At 38.5% G+C, this 22993-nt stretch overlaps 3 protein-coding genes across 7 annotated transcripts in view; 1 reads left to right on the top strand and 2 right to left on the bottom strand.

Moving 5' to 3' along the window:
• fbxw5 (F-box and WD repeat domain containing 5) overlaps positions 1–18662 on the top strand; it is a 31692-nt gene extending 13030 nt beyond the window's left edge. Inside the window, exons 7-10 of one of the 2 annotated variants that reach the window (XM_077206360.1) lie at positions 3300–3483; positions 3560–3707; positions 4322–4534; positions 18179–18662. In XM_077206360.1, the coding sequence (XP_077062475.1) occupies positions 3300–3483; positions 3560–3707; positions 4322–4534; positions 18179–18182 (549 nt within the window). In that variant the 3' untranslated portion in view covers positions 18183–18662. Of the gene's footprint in view, positions 1–3299; positions 3484–3559; positions 3708–4321; positions 4535–13337; positions 15097–18178 lie in introns of those variants that run through there. The other variant, XM_077206359.1, reaches the window with a different exon arrangement.
• On the bottom strand, positions 8214–8922 carry LOC143714803 (uncharacterized). The gene is made up of 2 exons (XM_077206238.1): positions 8468–8922; positions 8214–8394 (listed from the first exon to the last, which is right to left on the bottom strand). The coding sequence occupies exons 1-2, from the start codon at positions 8920–8922 to the stop codon at positions 8214–8216; spliced, it is 636 nt and encodes a 211-aa protein (XP_077062353.1).
• Positions 16422–22993, bottom strand: part of traf2b (Tnf receptor-associated factor 2b) — a 37068-nt gene continuing 30496 nt past the window's right edge. For 2 of the 4 annotated variants that reach the window (XM_077206363.1, XM_077206362.1), the window contains exons 9-12: positions 19707–20060; positions 18176–18353; positions 17161–17330; positions 16422–16778 (exon numbers count right to left, since the gene is read on the bottom strand). In XM_077206363.1, coding sequence (XP_077062478.1) covers positions 16560–16778; positions 17161–17330; positions 18176–18353; positions 19707–20060 — 921 coding nt within the window. In that variant the 3' untranslated portion in view covers positions 16422–16559. The remainder of the gene's footprint in view (positions 16779–17160; positions 17331–18175; positions 18354–19706; positions 20061–22993) is intronic. The other 2 variants (XM_077206361.1, XM_077206364.1) reach the window with 2 other exon arrangements.

The following is a 22993-nucleotide window of genomic DNA, read 5'->3' on the forward strand; positions in this document are numbered from 1 at the left end:
AGTTTTATAAACTAAATATAGATATTTATATGAATATAAATAAACTAAACAACATACACATATGAATACATAAATAGGTTAGTGATAGGATGAAATTGGAAACCGGAAGAGGGTCTATGAGAAGAACCATCAGAATTTCATTTTCACATTTCATTGAATTGAATACTTGCATTTGTAATGGGAACAATTCTTGAAGTTGTTGAAAATTGAAGTCGTTGATGGTTCCGGCAGTGTCAAGTGGAAGTTGGTTGAGCGTTCTCTTTCTCCAGGAACGCATGACTGGTTTGGTCAAGGCCTGGGACTCTGTTGAGGCCACGCCGAGCACCCAGGAGAAGTGAGGAAGTCGGAAGGATGGGTGATTGGAGTCGTTGTTGGTTGGAGTCTTTGTTCCAAAACTCTTGAGATTTTCCTTGGTTCTTTGTGAGAGAGTCATCTCTCTCCTGCCTGTGCCCATATCTGGTTGGATTGAGGCCTGCTGGGCCCTGGGGCCCCCGTGGAGGGGGAGGGGGTTCCCCAGAATCACCAGAACAGTGTTGCGGCTGGATGAAAGAACTAAGAGAGGGAGGTCACATGTGGACTGTCTCTAATAAGGCCTGGAAAAGATCCTCCCCTAAGGGTTGAACTCGACCAATCAGAAAGGTGACATGTCTGAGAGGGAAAGTGGCTCTTAGTTGATTTACGGATCTTTGTCCCTAGCATGATTATACCTTCATTAATGTTCAGATAGCTATAACACATCCACACTGCATTCTAGAAGAAGGTGATGTACATCAAAGTGTGAGTCATTAAATGAGCATTAATTAGGTAGGAGGCATGATACAGGTGAGGTTACATTGATCGTTAGTTGGTTGTATACCAGGATACATACCATAATATATACCTAATAGTACACGAGACAGTAAACCATTTACACTGTTTCTTTCACAGTTTTATGCATGTTCATTTATAGATCAGTTAGTCTATGATTAATGCAGCAAAGTCTGTTTTAAAGAGGTTTCTGTTTCATAGTCTCTCTCTTGAGTATGTGGCCACATTCCTCGGAGGTCGTAAAATCTCCTTATCATGCCCTGTAACATGACACTGTTTCTGCCCTTGTGTTTGTTCATTTGGGCTGTGTGAGGAGTTTCATAAACCTTTGTATATAATGAATAATTAGTATGTGTCTGATTGGTCCATACCCTACACTACTTATAGCCCCGCGATGGGAGAATTAAATTTGGTTCCCGGAGCTGATGCGGCTGTCACACACAGCCCCTTGGCCGATTCCGGTGAGGAGAGATCTCCTCTCTCAAGCCCGCAGCTCAATCTGGCATCCCCATCCAGAGTGCTGGTCTCTGCACGCATGGTTAATCAACGGATACCCGTTATCCTGCCAGAAGGAGTGATGAACACGATTACGCAACCCAGAGCTCCCTCTAGGAGGTGGCTTTACGCGTCTAAATGGTCTGTGTTCTCCAAATGGTGTGCTGATAGAGATCTAGACCCACAAACGTGTGGGGTCCCGTGGTTGCTTGGCTTCCACCAAGAGCTGTTGGATAAGGGCAGGTCCCCATCCACGCTTAAAGTATATGTGACGGCCGTTGCAGCGTTCACTGAGTCGACGCGCGGTCAGTCAGTAGGAAGAAACGAGCTCGTCATCCGCTTCCTTAGAGGAGCCAGAAGGATGAATCCCCCGCGACCCCCGTCGGTTGCCATGTGGGATCTTTCATCGGTCCTAGAGGCCCTGAAAGCTTTCCCCTTTGAACCGAAGACTTCGTGGACCTAAAGTACCTCTCGCTCAAAACCGTTTTTCTGACAGCTCTGTCATCAGTCAAACGTGTGGGGGATTTACACGCGCTATCTGTTAGCGCTGCGTGTCTTGAGTTCGGGCCAAATGACTCTTAAGTCATCCTCAACGCAAGGCTTCGTTATGTCCCTAAAGTATTGGGCACTCCCTACAGAGCCCAGGTCATTTCTCTATCGGCTCTGCCAGCATCGGATAGTGAGGGCGATGTTAATCTCCTCTGCCCTGTCAGGGCGCTGAGGGCTTACATTACGCGCTCCGCCCCTTTCAGGCGCTTGGAACAGCTCTTTGCCTCGTTTGGTTTGCGCACCAAGGGTCTCGCCGCCTTGAAACAGAGCCTGTCCAGATGGATAGTGGAAGCAATCGCATCTGCTTATAGGTCTAAAGGCACTCAAGGCATTGACTATGGGTTCCCGTAGCATGAGCAACTTACGCAATACGAGATAACCTCTCGTAAGAGAACGTACACAGTTACATACGTAACCTCGATTCTCTCTAGAAGAGGGAACGAGTATTGTGTAACCCGACCGTGCAGGGCGCCACAAGCGATTTTCGCTTCAGCTGATGAAACCAGTAATGCAGCCTCCGAGCCTGACTTTTATACGCTAAGCCACCCCCATTTTGGCAGGCTGTGACTCGTAGAGGGTGCGACGTCACGCGCGAGGCTCAGTGGTAGGCTGCAGCAGTTGCCGCAGGGCAGCCAATGGGCACCCAAGATTGCCTGCTCTAGGTCTGCTGGCTGCTGCACTGCGTTGACAATATATGAAAAATTAAGCATTTTTTTGGCTTCAATATCTCGAGAAAAGATTACTTTACCCGTAGCATAAGCAACTTACGCAATACTCGTTCCCTCTTCTAGAGAGAACCGAGGTTGCGTATGTAACCGAGTACGTTTTCCTGATGCTAAATCCAGTCTGGGAAAATGTCCTTTCTGATGGTTTGCATCCACACTTTAGATTTTCTTATCCCAGACATTTTTAAAGAGTTAAATCCCTGCCGCCAAAACGCTCCTCTTTCGGTCACGTATCGAAAGTGAAACTTAAATCTGTCACGGGGGTGTTTGGATTTATTCACGCAGGTTAAAAATATTTATAATAATCTTCTTCCTTTGGAAATTTGTATTTACAGCATTATCATAATAGGCTCCTATATTAACGTATTGACAGAAAACCGGTAGTTCTATGTTAAATCAGACATTGAGCACCCTCATATAACCTCGGGTAGATTCGACCGTGAGATTGGTAGTCGAATCAGGCTCCTCCTATCGATGCATTGAATCTTCGACTATTCGGGGTCACCCCTAGCACATACAATCTGTTGCATAATTGCAAATATGCATTTAAATGTTTGTTTACGCCAAATTTCAAATGCATGCAGTTCTTCAAGTTGACACCACCAGTAACAACAGCCTTTAAAGATATTGGCAATTTCCTCATGGTTGTAAAGATACAGAATACATAGATGAGAAGTGTTATTATATGTCATCAGTTATATGTGCTGTATTTGCTGCTGGTAGGGTTGTCAGAGCATAGCTGCTCGTGATCGAGAGTTGGAGACAAAGGTGGCCAGGCTGATGGGCACTAGACGCACCAAAGCTCCTGATCCAAACCTGGTGTCTCCCTCAGCTCCTGGAGAAGGAGAGGACAAGACCTACCTCCTCTTCACCACTGGCAGCCTCACCTACTCACCTCACCAAATCGGTGAGTGTGCACTTACTTATGTTTTCTGTACAGTACATGTTCGGTTGGTAAACTCATGTGTGTATGTGCGTTTCAGGTATCAAGCGGATAATGCCTGATCAAATGACAACAAGTGGTCCTGTGTTAGGAGAAGAGCGCAGTACAGAGGAGTTCTTTGACTCCCTTGATCATGTGATCGACATACACGGCCACATCATCGGCATGGGTCTGTCACCTGACCATAGGTGTGTCTGCTTTGCAACAGTAGATGACTAGCATACATGAGCTTTTAATTGACTTTGGACTGATGCAGTTTACTCAGCAAGTTCATATGGCCTGTTAAATTTAATCAAGAGAACAAATTTGTGTAGAATATTATCTGACTTGTCTTACCATTCAAATCCTGGATGTTGCTGTTTTGTTTCTATGGGATACAAAATCACAAAGTCTTCCTTCAGGGGACACAAGCAGGCTTAGAAAGCTGATAAAAAGCATTAAATATCTTAAATGGTATAAGAACAGTCTTATTTATTATTTCAAGAGGTCTTAAATTTTGGAGACAGAAAAACAGGAATCACGGTATGGCTTAATGTGATTATTAAACTTCAAAATGCTTATATTTAGTTGAATGTAATCGCTGTATGTTCCAAAGTAAAACATGGCGCTGTTGCATCTTCTACAGATTTCAGAGCAGTTAAATACCACACATTTATGTTTAATATAAATATAATTTTGACTTTAAAAAAAAAAAAAGGTTTATGGCTGACCAGAGAAAGTGGTCAAAATGTGTAAATCCGGCTGAAATGAAAGTATCATCAATGAAAGTGTCAGCTGTCATTCAGTGTTCGTCTGTTGATAGGTACTTGTACGTGAACAGTCGAGCGTGGCCGGCGGGATGTGTGATCTCTGACCCCATGTCCCCTCCGCCCATCGCAGAGGAGATCGACCTGCATGTGATAGATCTGAAGAGTCTTAGAGAGGAGCGCCGTAGCCTTCGAGCCCACCGGGCCTTCACACCCAACGATGAGTGCTTCTTCATCTTCCTTGATGTCAGCCGAGACTTTGTCGCCAGGTAATTTACATCCCAGTTACTAGCACATTGTATTTGCAGTGGTAAACAAATAATTAGGTCTGTTAACCAGTGCTGCCATTTCTATTACATGCTGTGTACCATTGTAAACCATAGCTTTCTTTCACTAGCTGATATGACATTTATTCCAACACTAAACGACATGGGTGCAGCATCATGAAAATGTTTTTTAAGTGCTGCAATTTTATGTTGTGGAAGTAGCATTGAGTGGATTATTTGTCATAGCATTTTTTGAGCATTTAATAAACAGGAATGTTAGTTGCTCAATTAACCATCAACTGGTTGCATAACTAAACTTTTACGTTAATCGCAATAACCTTCGTGTCTTGGCATGATGAGTGCATATAGAAAGCAAATATAAGTTTCAACATGTTCAATATTTTTCCACTTGGGGGGAAAAAGTGTCTTATTTGTGTCTTTTAATTCAGTCAATCACATCAACGGGTCTAGGTGATAGTGATCTGTACCATTCAGAGAAAGCTACTGTACATGCAAAATGTGGCTCCATAATGTTATTGAAGCCAAAAGAAATGAAAAGACACAAGCTAAAGTCTGCGCCAGAATATGAGCAACACAGGTAGAGCTAGGTGATAAAATGGATATCTTGATATTTTTCAGACCTTATGAGCATATTTGGATATTATTTTGCTATATGTAGGCATTGGCTCTGAAATTGCTTTAAAGTTTAAAAGGTAATATTTTTATTTCCCCCACTTTTTCTTTTTGTAATAATCTCCAAGAGGAGAATCGTTTTTGGTGTAAATCATTCTAAAAAACAACAACATTTCCTTCAAATTATTTAGACAATCTATGTTCAAATGTGAAAACGATTTAAGGCTGGAATACACTACATGACTTTTGCCCAGATTTACAGTCTAGAGGAGTTGAAAAGTTGTTGAGTCAGAGCCATTCTGCTGATATTGGTCAGTCAAGATTTCACCAAAAATCGCAGATTTTCATCCAGTTTGAGAATATCGAACATGCGTCATATTTTGAGGCAATTTTATAACACATTGTTTTTAGTTATGTGTCTCATAGCAATGAGGCAAATGTTTCTGTGTTGATGATTCAACATGTTCTATCATAATTTACTCATCCTCAAGTTGTTTCAAACCTGTATGAATTTCTTTCTTCTGCTGAACACAAAGGAAGATATTTTGAAGTATGACTGTAACCAAACACTTGATTTACCCCATTGACCATTAAGAAAAAAAATTAGGGCTGGGAAAAGATTAATCGCGATTAATCGCATCCAAAATAAAAGTTTGTGTTTACATAATTTATGTGTGTTCACTGTGTATAATTATTTTGTATTTATAAATACACACACATGCATGTATACATATAAGAAAAAATTATTTATATATAAAATATTTATATTTATATATAAAATAAATTATAAATAAATATATACAGTATATACATGCAAATATTTCTTAAATATATACATGCATGTGTGTATTTATATATATACAAAATAATTATACACAGTGCACACACATATATTATGTAAACACAAACTTTTATTTTGGATGCGATTAATCGCGATTAATCTTTTCCCAGCCCTAAAAAAAATAAACTCCGGAAAAAAAGAAACGTCCTCTGACTTTCAACTGTTTTTACTTTCAGTAAACTTAATGGCCCTCATTTATCAAAAGTGCATACACCAAATTTCCAGCGTACACCCAAAACCACGATGACTTTGATATTTATCAATATGGACGTTGGCGTACGGCACGCTCAAATCCTACGCCAGCTCAGGAGGTGGTGTACATGTACGCACGTTTTGAGTTAGTGCGGAAATGCGCAGAAAAACAAATTCCTAACACCACAAAACGCACTGACAAACTAAAAGATATGAGGAGCTCTTTTCCAAAACGCGCTAAACGCCATTTTTAAAAATAAATTTGTATTTTATTTCTATTAATAAACTAGTGTTGTGTCTGCAAAGATGAAATTGATGATCACCATCTCCTTAGTGAACGCGCCTATAGAGAGATTAGCCTATTTATATACGTTTATAATTGTTTCGTTTAAAGACATTTCAAGCTTTCTTTATAGATATATTTCTCATGTCTGTGAGGCATATACTGAGTTTCGGTTAATTTGTGATGAGATGCGCTCCAGTTCACGTGCAATGCAAGGGACCGCACACGCGCCTCCATGTCATGACTCATGATTATATTGTCGGCTATTTGCTTCTTATTTATTAAATCCAGGAAATTGGTTGATGAAAAAAATATTAAAATTAAGATACAATTTATACAAAACGAAATTCACTTTAAAAAAAGGCTTTCTACAAAACAAAACTTAATTAAGTGGCCAAAATCATGTCTGAGCATGTCTCCCGATATATTGCGCATCCTATCTTAGCCTATGTTCACTTTTCATAATCAACATAGATGGGGAAAAAATAACATTATAATTTTTCAACAAATATGAAACTAAATGCACTTAGTTAATGGCTACAACACATAGCCTAATAGTAGGCCTGAATATTGTTATCATTACTTTTTTCAAGTTCGGCACAAATGACTATTAGCCTAAATGTGTTACTAAATTATTTGAATGTATTTTTAACATTGTTGTATTTAAGGACTGTACTTAATTATTTGTTTTATGTGGTGGACAATATTGGAACGTGACATTGGAAATATTTATTTTATTTTTACTATTTAATTTATTTTACTATTTATTTTGTTTGGCTTTTATTTATTTCATGCAGTTGCACTTATTTAATTTATATTCATTATAGTATAGTATAGTATAGTATAGTATAGTATAGTATAGTATAGTATAGAGTCCCTGATTATATGTTGCATGTTCTCTTGTTGTTGTTGTTTTTTTTAGACAAAAAATGGATGGATTTATAGCGTTTTGAAAATAAATACAATTAACTTTGAATTTATCATCAACAATATTGTTGTTTGATTTAATAATAATTTTTCATGATGGTGATGGTCTCGATCTCCAGAGAAGTGTCTCCTCTTTGCCGTCTTCCGTGTGTCCATGGCGTAAAATGAGGGTGTGGGGGAAGCGGAGACTTGAATATATAGGGGCGTGTTATTCTAATGACGATCTTTTTCAGCCGCGGCATTTATCAAGGGCAGGTATTGCGTACACCTGGATTTAAAAGGTACGCACAGCTTCATAAATCAGGCGGTGAGAGGAGTGTAAGCATAATCTTACGCCAACATATACGCCCGTTTCTACGCAAGAATGATAAATGAGGGCCAATGTGTGAGTCAACACCAAAAGACATAAACTAAAAATGTTTCACAGACATGTGACTAACAGAAATAGAATAATGTGTCCCTGAATGAAGGGAGGCTCAAAATCAAAATTACCAGTCAGTATCTGGTGTGGCCACCAGCTGCTTGAAGTACTGCAGTGCATCTCCTCCTCACAGCAAGAACTGACAAATCTGGTCCAGTCCATGAGATGTTACCCCACTCTTCCACCAAGGCACTTGCAAGTTCCTGGACATTTCTGGGAGGAATGGCCCTAGCCCTCACAATGCGATCCAACAGGTCCCAGACGTGCTCAATGGGATTGAGATTCAGGCTCTTCGCTGGCCATGGCAGAACACTGACATTGCTGTCATGCAGAAACTCACGCACAGAACGAGCATTATGGCTGGGGGCATTGTCCTGCTGGAGGATCATGTCCAGATGAGCATGCATAAAGGGTACCACATGAGGGAGAAGGATGTCTTCCCTGTATCACAAGGCATTGAGATTGCCTGCAATGACAACAAGCTCAGTCCGATCGTGATGTGATATACCGCCCCAGACCATGACGGACCCCCCACATCCAAATCAATCCCGCTCCAGGGTACAGGCCTCGGTGTAACGCTCATTGCTTCGACGATAAACACGAATCCGTCCATCACCCCTGGTGAGACAAAACCGTGACTCATCAGTGAAGAGCACTTTTTGCCGCTCCTGTCTGGTCCAGCGAAGCTGGGTTTGTGCCCATAGGCGGCGTTGTTGCTGGTGATGTCTGGTAAGGACCTGCTTTACAACAGGCCTACAAGCCCTCAGTCCAGCCTCTCTCAGCCTATTGCGGACAGTCTGAGCACTGACGGAGGGATTGTGTGTTCCTGGTGTGACTCGGGCAGTTGTTGTGGCCATCCTGTACCTGTCACGCAGGTGTGATATTCGGATGTACCCATCCTGTGCAGGTGTTGTTACACGTGGTCTTCCACTGCGAGGATGATCAGCTGTCCTTCCTGTCTCCCTGTAGTGCTGTCTTAGGCGTCTCACAGTGCGGACATGGCAATTTATTGCCCTAGTCACATCAGCAGTCCTCATGCCTCCATGCAGCATGCCTAATGCACGTTCACGCAGATGAGCAGGGACCCTGGGCATCTTTCTTTGGGTGTTTTTCAGTCGGTAGACAAGTCTCTTTAGTGTCCTGCGTTTTTAGAACTGTGACCTTAAATGCCTACTCTGTTAAATAAATGTTAATTAATTGATTATGGTTATTTGAACATGCATGGAAAACATTGTTTAAACCCTTTAAAATGAAGATCTGTAAAGTTATTTGGATTTTTACAACATTATTGTTGAAATACACAGTCCTGAAAAAGGGACATTTCTTTTTTTGCTGAGTTTACTATGGAAGTCAATGGGGTACATCAAATGTTTGGTCACTGACATTCTTCAAAATATCATCTTCTGTGTTCAGCTGAAGAAAGAAACTCATACAGGTTTGAAACAACTAGAGGTTAAGTAAATTATCACAGAATTTTCATTTTGAGGTGAATTATTCCTTTAAGTTTTTTTTTCTTTAACCATTTACAAAGTCGTTTGACAGAAGTCTAGCTTAATTTCTTTCAGATTTAAAAAAATGTGTAGTGCATTCTGGTTAACATGATTTAATGCAAGTCATTATGTTTTAAGTAAATCAGTTAAAATAGTTTTTAAAATACTAAATGCATATTACCACAGTTTTTCATTAATGAACAAAATATTATTTAAAGATTATTATGTGCTAAACATTAATTTATATGAGCACTACAGTACATGGTAATCAACAATATTTTAATGGCTCTAAATAACTGTTCATTGAACTGATTCATTGAATAGGATAGTTAGAATAACATTCACAGAAATCAGGGCCGGCGCTATGGTGGGGCATTTGAGGGCCCCCCCCGTGCCCAATAAAATATCCCTTTTAGTAATTTTTTAATATTAAATAGTGGCATAACTTTGCTTTAAAAAGTGGGTGGAACAGCAATCGATTTAAATAGTACATTGTGTTTAATTTGTCGTTTAAGGAGATCTAATATGTGTTGGTGGCCAGACTTTTTACGTGAATGGTCCAGTGGTAGAACTTTTGCCAAGCGTGTCAGAGGTTCTGGGTTCTAATCCCCACTCGTATAGTTTTTTTTCCCCTCATTAAAACCGATTATTTTTATCAGTGGTTGTATATCAAACAGGGTTTGTGTGCATTTTACTTTGTGATATCACCGGAACGAATAGAGAGTCTCCGCACAAGCCACAAGAGAACACTGTATCCACACAAATCGCAGCGGCAAGGAGCACTTTGATCACTTGATTTCAAAAACAACACATTTCAGCGTGCTAGATCGCCTCTTATTTAACAAACGAACGAAATGAATGCTCTGCTAGTGTAGGATTACAAATTTATTTAAATGTTTAATTTAGATTTCCAATACAATAGTATTTTATATTGAGAAAGTTTATAAATGATGAGACCAGGAAATCTCTGCAAATGGTAGGGGTTCCCAGCAGGATATTCCTGACTGTCCCATGTCATTACGAGAAGGCTAGGCTTTTCCTGTTCTCATTGTTTTACCGGGTGAAGAGTCGTGCTGAGCAAGTTTGAACACCTGCTATTTTATTACTGAGACCATTTGTCTCGGAGTTCTCATCTCAGTACGAGAAGTCTATGTCTTTCCTGTTCTCGTGTCTCATGCTGAGCAGGTTCCACAATCTGTATACCTTATTTACATTTGCTTTGTTTTCAGAGAAGTCTCCACCTATATGCAATCCCTCCCCCTTGAAATGTATATAAACTACAATGTAAAGTTCCCTTAGTTAGACTTGATTGAGATGACTACAGCGACGAAATAAAGAACTTATACCTCAACAATCTCCTGGTCTGCAACTCTATCTTTTCTACACTTGAGAAGATAAAAGGTTTTCAACACTAGTTAACTGGAGATGTTTTATTTATTTGTATTATTTGTTTATTAGTATTTGTTACATCCGTGGTGCGAGATGTTTCAAAAGTAGGCTAAATCAGATTTCTGATTGCTTAAAAAATAAAATAATAACAATTTAGGGGGCAAAATATTTTTTAGTGATTATGTGAATTACACTACGCAAACCAAAGTAAGAAGGGTTGGCTCTCAGTCTCCACAGTACATAAAATATTCATTTTATTTTTCGTGTTCGCGTTTATGAGGAAAAAACAATGTTACGGAGGTGTTCTCCGTTACGGACGTGAGCGCTCTGAAAGCGGCACTAAAAGATGCTTTAAAACTTTCACAGAGACATCAAACAGAAAGCACAAAACCTTTCTTTAACCTGAATTTCGTTTTGTACTAATTGTATCTTAATTTTAATCAATGTTTCATCAACCAATTGCCTGGATTTAATAAATAAGAAGTAAATATAGCAGACGATAGATAAGAAACGGAGGCGCAGGCGCGTGAACTGGAGCTCGTCTAATAGCCTAAATGAACCGAAACTCAGCGTATAAGGTAGCCTACTTGCCTCACAGACATGTCTACTCTTAAACAGAATCATTCAAAACGAAAGAAAACAGACTACAGACTGCTCTCTGCTTTTGTAATCCGTATGAAATGTTCATTTCTCTCTGGCACGTTCACTACTGAAGATCGCGAGTCAGCATCGTCAACTTCATCCTAGCCGATACTGACAAAGAAAACACTGGTTTATTAATAAACAATTAAAATATCTCCTTGCTATATTTTACATATTCATAATCATTTCTTTTGCCGGTTCTTTGTGACAGCTTTTAGGTGCTTTATTGGCAGCGCCACCCTTACATGTTACACGAGTCGCCACCGCATCACCGCACCCACCAGAATAGTCCAGTATATATAAAATTCTGGCTATATATATATATATATATATATATATATATATATATATATATATATATATAGCCCCTTCATTTAAAGACAGGACCCCCCAAAAATAAAATTCTGGCTACGCCCCTGCCTGGGACAATATCGACCGATGGCAAAAAGTGGTGGGTACATGACACCCGCAAATTACGCCTATGATTAAATGTTTTTATAGCATTTCTGCTGTGTTGGACTTTGATGTCGCCACTGCGTCAAAATATTTCTCAAATGGCTGTGCCCCCTGCCGATGACCCAATGCCCCTCCAGTAGATCTGCTGTGGCGCCGATTCTGACAGAAATGAATATGAACTTCCCAATTACATCCACATTTTTGCTACTGAGCTAAATATGTTCCTGCTGAGATGGTATTCAAAATCTCTCTTATACGTACGAGTAGAAGTCAAGGAGTCAAAAAATTGCAGTGAAACTAGCCTACTGGCACAATTGTTTGCAAACTTGGAATCATATTAAAATCATATGCTCAATGAAGGAACGTGTCAACTGTCATACCTTTCCTTCACGTCATCATATTAATGATTGTTTTTTTAAGTCTGTGACACACCAAGTGTATAGCTAAAAAATAACTAGTGGCGATGAAAGCTGACTGTTTTGTCACCTCACGTCGACTGCGTCTCGGCCAAAAAGATGAGCTTGAACATCCCACAAAGACTACAGGCGATTGACAACTAGCTTGTGCGTTCTGCAACTGTAAGGAAATCATTGTATATATCAGCAGGTATCAATTCAATAGTCTATATTCGTCATTCAAAAAGGGAAACCGAAACTAGGACCGCATATATGCAAACTTAAAGCTTTTTGTCACATACAGCAAACATCTCCTCACTATCCGCTAGCTGCCTGTCCCCTGAACACACTGTGAAAAAACGCAGTCTCTGCAGACACCCCAAGGGTCCACATACGGCAACAAAAACAAACTGTGCTAACCCGCACCACGAAACATAACAAACTGTTCCAGCCAATAACCGACAAGAAGGATTTGGGGGTGGGGTTTGTGGGGGTTAGTGCGCAGATGAGGAGGAGGGAGGGTCTAGCTAGCCTCCGTTTTGTTTGACAATACTTTGAACGTCAACAAGAAGTGACGTCACCCAACAATGCTTAGAGCACCTTTAAAGCAGCGCTTGCTTATCATTTTGAATATCAATCATGCTGAGCATTCTATTACGAGAATATTTTCATAATATAAGCCGCCAGGAATGAAGAAAATGATCAGCATGATTATGATTACGAACAATTAGAACAGCCTTCTGTCTGTGCCGTTTTTACTTCTTTGCTCTCTTTCATCACTTGTGCTGAAAACACTTCACCTGTTCGCTAAGCTGAACAACCAATCAGAGTTCTCTCTCTCACACCGATGGACACTGATTCAACATGTTCAATTGACCAAAAGGCAGGTTCCGACTAGTGTCATCAGAACACACCGCAAAAACTGGGCCAGCCAACGCTCAATAAAGGCCCGACTGACGTTGACCGACCCGCGACTTAGTGTGTTGGGCTTCACACATAATAATGTGAAGTCCGCATTATGTACTCATCTACACATCTAAATCATCATTAAATGCTTGCCGAACAAAAGATCTTAAGGATTGAGTCATAACTGCACTAGAAGTGTTTATTCTCTAATGAGTGTACTTGTCTGTGCAGTGGTGCAGAGGACAAGCATGGTTACATCTGGGACCGACACTACAACATCTGCCTGGCACGCCTGCAACACGATGATGTGGTCAACTCTGTGGCCTTCAGCCCAGCAGACCAGGAGCTGCTGCTGTCTGCCAGTGACGACTCCACCATTAAAGTGTGGCGCTCCCCGCGCATGCTGCGCCTCACACAGCCCCCCCGAAACCCGCCACTGGCTCGCAAACTGATCTCATCCTTGCTCGGCCAAAGAAGAGCTAATCTGAACGGCAAACCCTGACCTGGACACTGGCAGGCGTATCGAAACATTACAGAAAGACACTCCATGAGCAGAGAGGTATGTGTGAGGTCAAGGAACTGTGGACTTCTACATGGGTGCCTATGAGAACAAGGGTACATGTGTTTTCTTAGTGGCCCTCTTACCGGATGTACCGGCCGTGACCATCTTTGCATAAAGAAGCAACAAAAGAAAATAGGATTTTTCGATCACCATATTTGTGAAAGATTAGTTCTGATGCGCATAGAAAGCGGACATCAACAGGATATGTGTCTTCAAGGGCAAAGAACGAAGGATTTGAAGAAAGTATAGGTCATATTCAAATGTGAGTGTGTCCCGTGTGCAGTTGTAAGTCCATTTAACCCAGTCGTGGTGACTGAAACACCGCCTGTGCATGTCTTCACGTTCATATTTTTTATGTTGTTTTTTTTCTGTGCACCTTTTTTAGTACATTACTAAAAAGCTTGACAACCAGATGATCAGAACAAGAACATGATTAGAGTATTTAAATACTCACAAAAAAAGGGAGAAATATCTAAATTCTGGTACAAATTTACAACAGTTATGAGTCTCTGTTTTTTATTTGTGGTTTTATAAGAAAGAGCAGTTCAGTTTGACACGGTTACAGAAAGACAATGTTTATTTCTACTCCATCTATGCCTTTGTTATTGAAATCAATTGTATCCTTTGTGCATATGGATTTTTTTCATACAGGATTTAACAATCATACTATACTGAAAATGTACAAATTCCAAAGAAACAAGAAACTCAAGCCTTCATGTTTGAACCTTTAGCCATCACCTTTATACAATCATTCGGTTTTAACAGTGCACCAGTGACGCACCTCTGTTATGGTAACCTATATTTATTTTATATGTACATTCCTAGTATGACATATATCATGACTGTATGTGCAGGTTGGATTTACATTTATTTCTATAGGATTGTTAAAACTACCAAAAAAGCTGAAGAAGAAAAACCTCAATTTCAGATCCGACCACATTATATTTAATGTAGATGAGCTCTATGACTGTACAGCATTGAAACACTATGCAGCATAAGAGTACTTTGCTACTTTATACCCACAACTCACCTCTCACCTCACCTTCCTGTGTCACAAGCTTACATTTTTTCACTAGCATTAAATATTCCTCAAAGGTACTCATTTGTTATAATCTCATAGATGTCTTGAAATATGAAAAGCTCCCCATGGCGCACATATATGATCTATACATGTGAAGCACAGCTGAAATATTTGTTACTTGTGCATTACGGCAGTGTATGAGAAAGTTTGGATCACAATGTGCAGCATTAGTCTCTGTAGTTGTGATCAGTTGTTTTGTTTTTAATGGACCTGGTTCCGTTTGGTATTTGTTTGAGCTTGTAATCTGATTTTTCCACCTGCCCTTTGTTTGTTTGCCATCATTTTAGATTTTTTATTGTGGAAAGTGTAAAATTTGTTTGACCCATTAAACTATTTTTCTTTTGCCAGATACAGTGTATTTTACCCAAAGCAACTAAAGATGTATATACATTTTCCAGTCCTACTCTTTGGCAAAGGTAAAAACATGGGACATAATGACACTGAGGAGACCACTTGAATGAACTGTTTATTTATTTTTTCAGTAAGTTTAGATATTGTTGGCACACAATTACAAACAAATTTATTATATAGTAAGAATGATTAAATTTCCGAAAAAGTTACAGAACCTACTGAACAGAATACTATGCTTACACGAAAGCAAATGTTTTTATAACTAAAATCAGAATAATAAAATAAAGGGTATATCACTATCTAAACATACCTAAAATTAAGTGTAATTTCAATGAATGGCTATCTAAATAATAAAATACAAACTAATATAAATGGATACATGACAGCTAAATTGTACAAATTACTATATAGAATTAAATAAAGTTACATATTTATCTGACTTTTCATTCATTTATCATAGAGAAATGCCTCTATTTCTTCTTTCCAACAAAAGCAACTATTTCTAATTATCCAAGTAACATGGACTGTTGCTAGGACCATGCTAATGTAAAGTACAGTGATGTTACAGGGGAAAAGGAGCTATAAGTATGTCTGGTCCATTTTCTAAGGGCTTGAAGATTATTCAATGTCTACAGCTGTAAAATCTGTGTAGCCATTTAATTCTCAAACCCAAACAAAAAGAGCCAGACCTACTATCAGATGATGTTTACAAGTAGGCTAACTACATTAAGCACTGGTTAGTCAAGATGTTTGGACATCTCTACATTCCTTTTTCCTATCTTAATTACATGAAATGTTGTTAAATATTGTAGTCTCATGCACATACAAGAGCTTGTTGATAAGAACAAACAGCACAATGATTCATTTCTATGAGCTGATTCTTAAAGCGCTCAGTTTATGGATATTAAAAGTTGCTCTATTATTAAGTTGGTCACGTTTGTAAAATAAAAGCAGATTGATGACAAATACGTATCTATTTATACACTATACTTCAGCAAAATGACCATGCCCATAAAAATTTCCTCAAAAATGCAGTTAGCATCCTAACAATATCCCAGATTTTAACAGCATGAAAAATCCTGCCAGCTTCAGCTCACGCAAAAGAAAATTCTCAAATCTCATAAGTAATATTATGTTATTACATACAAAACGGGTATAGTTTAAATATGTGTATTATACATTTATATTATATAAATATATATTTTTATAATAAATATATTGCATATTAAATATTCAGTTCTATCAAAATAGTGGAGTTATTGGTATCTAAGTCAGTTTGATCATTTCCACTCCATGGACATAATAATAATATTATCATCAATGAAAATATTTATTGAAACAAATATATGCTATTATAATATAATTATTTATATTGTATAGTTTAAATAGTTTGGCTTCCGCAGCTGAGATATGAGATATAATAATAATAATACCATCCATTGTTATTATGAATAATGCGTTATAAGCCAGTGAGGTCGACTATGGCTTTAATAAAAATGGTGTCATCTCTCAGATATGAGCTTTTGCCTGCCAGCTTGGCGAGGGGGCAGAAGAGAGGACAACCGCTGGCAATGTTCATCTCACTGATGGGTCTCTGGAAGGATGTGGAGCTCACGTCAGGCCTAAAGGCATCAATGATGTGCTCTCTGTTGTTCTGGTCCAAGAGCATTAATGTCACCTGGAAGGAAAAAAACAATTACAATCAATGTAATGCCAAGCTTACGTTCTAAACGTTATATCGGACATCAGGTGACAGAATATATGTATTAACCCTTAGATAAAATAGTTATTACAACCACCACAATAATGCTCAACCATTTAACATTTAATAGTCAATTATTCATTAGATGTAATATTCTAACTACATGTATTCTACTGTTTATATATGTTGAATATCACAACAGAACAGCCTCAACATTCAGTCCCTGCAATAAGTGATTCTAAACTGCAATAAGTGATGTTGTGATGCTTTAGTTGGTAGAACAACCCTACATAAAAAAATAAAAGTAAAGAGTAAATGAACGCCTGAAAGAGGAGTGAAAGCGTATCGGCACATTTACCTTCTGGCTGAAGGGCCACTTCAGGAGTGCATCGTATTTGCCCCTCATGACCACAAAGAACAGGGAGAGGTGAGTGCCCCGACCTGTGCCGTCACCGTTCAGGTACAGTCTCAGACACATCTTATACCCATATTTACTGGAGTAGAATGCTGAAGAACAGAAGAAAGGTGCTGAACAGCAGGGTCAGAAATTAACTCAGGCAAAAACATCACCAAAGGTGACTAAAATGCTTCACAAAAATCAGCTCCGAAAACAGTGAATACTTAAATACAAAACAATTCTCAAGCTGAGTAGCTGTTTCACATTTTTGTAATTAATAGATTTAACTGAACTTTGACATAAAATGCTGTTTTTATACAGACACGTTATCAATTTTAATCGGTTGATGCAGTCTAAAGATAACCTTCACACATAAGCTTAAAAAATTCCAGTCAGGACATCTGCTAAGTCCCACAAAGCGTCAATGCCCTCAAGTTCAAGACAAGTTCTGCTTACAATTTACTATTTACAAAATGCAAAGTAGGATTAAGATTTATTGAACCAAGAACATTCTAAGTTCAATCAACAGCATTTGTGACAATGTTGAATACCACAGAAAATAATGCACAATTATACTATTACCGTATATAGATTATCCTCCTATAATCATTAATCACCCCTTGGTATCATGACAAATAACTGTAAAGCATGTACATCCGGTAACTTTCGTACGATGTCCCCACATAATTACCAAAAAGGGAGGAGACATAACTTCCTTTTATGGAGCTGAGCAGAGCATATTAAACATATGAGATTAATATTTCTGCCTTTAAACCCTCTGGACACTGGTACGGTTTACGTCCACTGTAAGTGTCAAATGGTAACCCTTTAAAATGTAATGCTGGTAATGCTTTAAAAATAAAAATAAACCAAAGGGTGAGTATAAATAATTTTCTGTTCTTAATCGACAATATGCAGCAAACACTGTTTATTGAGCTTAACCTGTACTGAACCTTGAATCTGATCTTAACCTTACCAGGTGAGAACATGGCAGGTGCTCGTCCTCCCACTGCGTCTTGTCTGCGACGAGAGAAGTCTGCTATTTTCCAAATGAACACACCGTCGTATGTGCAGAACTGCAGCTCCCGCAAAGACTGATCGGATTCTGCTAACTGCAGATCTCGCATGGTTAAAGTCCGTTCCAGCTGTCGCACCTTCAAGAGTCACCAAACACAGAAGAAAAACAGGGTTATGGAACTGACAAACAGCAATTGTAATAACATAATGATGATATCCTAACATTTGAAGAACATATCTACACAATCCTCTATTGTGTGTGTCTTTGATGTAAAGTTGGCGACACTGGTACATTGTCTTTGGTTCATTGATGCCTATGGTTCTATGGTAATTGTTAAAGGAGTAGTTCTGTCATTAAATGAAAATGTAAAAGATTAACTCTTAATCAGCAATGGTGGAGCTGAAGTAAAACGATGATATACTGGCATAAGATGGATAAGTAAAAACTGTCTATTGTGTCTTTCTTAGACTTTCACTTTGGTATTGTACATGGTTTTTGGTTCATTGGTGTCTATAGTTCCGGTAATTGTTAAAAGAGTACTGTAGTACTCTGTAATAGTTCTGTCATAAAAGGAAAGATTACAATTTTTGGTTGAACAACTCTTAACGCAAAACTGATCAATTAAGTCCAGGATGGTTCCCACTTCATATCCCATGTGAATTAAGGATCATGGCAGAGACAGCGGAGGCTCTTCTGCTGGGGGAGGAAAACCTGTTTCACAAGTAACAGTCGACAGAAACAAATCTTGCTAACAACCGTTCCATAGTAAAGGCTTCCACTGGCAATCAAACACCTGAACTTTTTAAAATGATAATACAAACTGACTATTAAGCCACAAAAAAAAAAAACAGGGTAGTTTCCCTAAAAATAAAAACACTCATTTACACAGTCCATGTTGCCCCAAACTTGCATGACTTCTTTTCTTCTATAGAACATGCCGTGCCCAAACGTAACACACCAGCACTATCAGAAAAAATGTGCAAAAGTTGCACATTCAGTATTTTAGAGTAAATAGTAATTAAAAATTCACTTACACAAACATTCACTTCACTTACACTATCATATGGTTTCAGAAGTTGGATGGAACACTTAATGTATAATGCGTTTTGTTATTTTTGGAAATTGATAACATGTGTCCCCCATTCACTATCATTACATGGAAAAGTAGAGTTCTTCAAAATTTCTTCTTTCGGTTTCCACGGAAATCACACAGGTTTGTAACGACATGAGGATGAGTCATTTTTGTGTAAACTATCATTTGAAGTAAAATGTTCCACCAGTCTGTTATATGACAAGATTGATACGTCATTATTTGGTTACCTGCAAGGTGAGAGCCTCGCATCACCTTCGGACACATAGCAGAGCATCAAAACCATCTCTGCTGTCCGAAAGAAAAAAAAAATCCTATAAATCCAACTTAGCGAGCGTTTTTTTGTTGTTGTTTTTTTACTATTTAAGTGTATCATTTCCTGCAAGGTGTGCGTAGTACCTTGTTTGACAAGTTCTCGATCTTTTCCTGGTCTAGCCGATGTTGCCGGGACAGCGCCTCCAGGGTGAGGGCCGAGCGTTCCACCTCTCTGTTCAAAACACAAACTATGTTCTCCAAAGCTGTGACTTTCTGCTGCACACCAGGAGCGCCACCTCTTACTGCATTATGGGCGGCAGCATCAGCCCCCGCCAAAGGTGCATCTTCAGGTCCGCGATACAATCCCAGCCCAGAATCTTCCTGCCACTCCACAGCCCCCTCGGCTCGCAGGCGCACAGAGGACAGCACAGCCAGCATGAGGCGCAGATGCTCCATCACACTGGTCTGCTCATGCTCCTGCTGCTTACCGTTGTCAACCTAAAAACATTCAGATATTATTAAAAAAAGGTTACATTAAAGCAAAAAGTGGTGTCATTTCTCTGATGTTAAAACACTTCATTTATGTTGAAAAATGTAATATGGTTTTCAAAGAGAAAGAAAGGGTTAAAAATATAATTAAGGCAAGACACCACAGGTGAATAGAGTAAATTTAACTAAGATATCACTATGCTTCCCCAATTAATTAATCACAGTACATGTACAAAAAACATTGTTGTTTTTACCAGTAGTGTCTTGCCTTAGACACATCACAGCATCCAAAGTCAGTCCACAGATTGATGCATAATGGATATACAATTTCAGTTTTCATGAATGAAAGGGAGTCACTTTTAGTCAACATCCCCATGATAAATGATTAAACGATAAATGATCTACTGCAGCTGACTCCCTTTAAAAGCGCATTTCTAATATGCAATAGTTTCAGTAAATGTCTGATATTAGTTTTGGCAGAATTATATTATTAATGAGCTGTCATATCCACAGGTTGGAGTAGCAGTATTACTGGTGGCAGGTCAGAAGAGGAACACTCTGGTCCAGAGACGAGTAGGTTGTCATAAATTCCAATCAATGCGATTTCAGGAGACAGAACTTGCATTAGCCAAAACAAATTTAACATTTAAATCTTTTTATTTACTTTTTTTTTTTTTTTTTTGACATTTCCAATATTAGCAGAACAGACTCACTGGATTACCGGTAATAACCAAATTATATTAAAATGTAAAACGTTAAGCAAACGTTAAGGTGACATCTAAGAAAGTCAGCATGAGGTAAATACTATTCACTTCAGCATTATTGAACATATTGTGATATCCAGGGCCATCCTTAGTGCAGTGCAACCAGTCATCGCAGCAAACAGACCAGGAGAGGCAGTCCTAGGGCGGATGCTTGGGACGGCCCTGGTGATGTCATTACTATATATATTCACCTCCACCCTCCCCAAGTTGTTCAGGCACCACTGAATTTCAACAAAAATACTTTTTAGCTCCATTTCCTGAATTGATGCTGCCTGAGCTCATTAATGCTGTTAATCCTGGCAATGAAACTGCAATCATTTAAACTTTTCTTGTGTGCTTATACTTTGCTTGTATACTTTTACTTATTCTGCAGTTTCCCCACCTCAACCACTGGACACACCCTTGAAAACTATTCCCAGAGCACAATATCTGTGATGAGCACAGGCACTACCCACTGCACCAATACTGTGACCACCCTCTTGATGATCTAACTGACGGACTTTCATTTTAGATTGCTGTTTCTAATGCAGCTCTCCACATGTGCCAGTTTATTTTCTGACCAGTAGAGGGCACGTTTTTAAAAAGAGGTGCACTGGGGAAATCTTTTGACTTTCCTTGAAGACATCAGAGGTAGGCAACACTTCATTTAAACTTACTAACTGTGATCTCAACAGTAGAGAACTGAGGCGTGAATTTATGATATTACATCCGTTACCGTCTGAAATGCATTTCCCCCAATGATTCACCAACTTTACATGTTCACTGATTACAGTACTGCATATATTTCTTAACCGAGAGTTTGGGACTTTTCTAACCCACACTCCAAACTATTTACATAGTTTGGTTTTAAAGTCATGTGGAAAAACTGCAAACTGAGAGACAAAATAGATCCCACTGGTCTGACTAAGTCAAACTAAATAATCTAAAGGCTTTTGAAAGTTATGACGCATTTCAGAATGATTAAAGGCCCATTCACATTAAGACGGTAACTATAACAATAAAGTCTAATGTCTGTAGTTTTAAAAATCGCTCTAAATGTAAAAGAATAGCAGAATAACGATAACGGCACTGAGAAACAATATCATTGGAATCATTTTCACACTTTTTTCTAGCTGATGAATGAAAAAAACATTGACAGCCATTTAGAATCCATCCTAGTTTAAAGACATTTAGCATTCAACTCCTTTAACTGTCACCGCCCTGCTAGCACGACGCTTGGCGTCCTTTTGTATTTATTGCCTCTTTTTTTCTATCACATATTTTAGTAATCATCATAAATTAGGCATCATTTGAAAACTTAAACAGTCTTAATTCATCCTGTGAAAACCATTTTGAAATTGGACATTGCATTACCATTGAAACGATACTTTACATTCTTTTAGCGGGCTCCTCCCCCTAGTGTGCGGTTTCGTGTTTCATATTTCAAAATTTATTTGAATTATTTTATAATAAAAAAATGTTTTATCTTGACAAAACACATATCGTCGGAAAGGTCTGAGACTCTAGGCTCCATATTTTGTGAAAGAAATGTATTAATTTGTTACAACAGAATACATCAAAAAAATTCAATGGAATGTGAGTGTCACCCAGTGGCTATCTTTTGTATTACGCCAAACAAAATCTTATTGGAACTTACATTTTTGTGACATCAACTTCAAATTTGGAACACAACTTGGTTAGACATATGACTTTGATTTTATAGCAAAAATTATTTTGTAAAATATATTTTTTATATTAAACATAAAATGTACGGTACATTTGGTTTGCGGTAAACTGAAACTTATATAACTTTTTTACACTTTCATGTTTTTGAAGTGTAATAAACTGGGTTTAATGTGTAAACTTAAATGTCAAATTCATGTTCCTTATTGTCTATTCATCTTTGACAATGTGATGTTTCACCTTGAAATACGTCACATTAATACGTTACAATAATCTGCAGTCTTCTTTAAAGAGCTAAGGTTTTTATTCTAAAGCATTCATGAATTACATCCATTTTAGTTTAGTTTAGTTTAGTTTAGTTTAGTTTGGATAGTGCATTTTCACGTCTATGCTTGGACAGTTAATGGATTAAAGTTGCAGATGGCATAACTGCAATGCATGCTTATAATAAACAGAACTACATCATTTGTTAGTGTGGAGAGACTAATATAGTTATCGTTATATTTATTCTTGGTG

The sequence above is a fragment of the Siphateles boraxobius genome, unplaced genomic scaffold, assembly GCF_051911475.1.
Source record: "Siphateles boraxobius isolate OS27281-9 unplaced genomic scaffold, OSU_SipBor_1 56, whole genome shotgun sequence".
Lineage (NCBI taxonomy): Eukaryota > Metazoa > Chordata > Actinopteri > Cypriniformes > Leuciscidae > Siphateles > Siphateles boraxobius.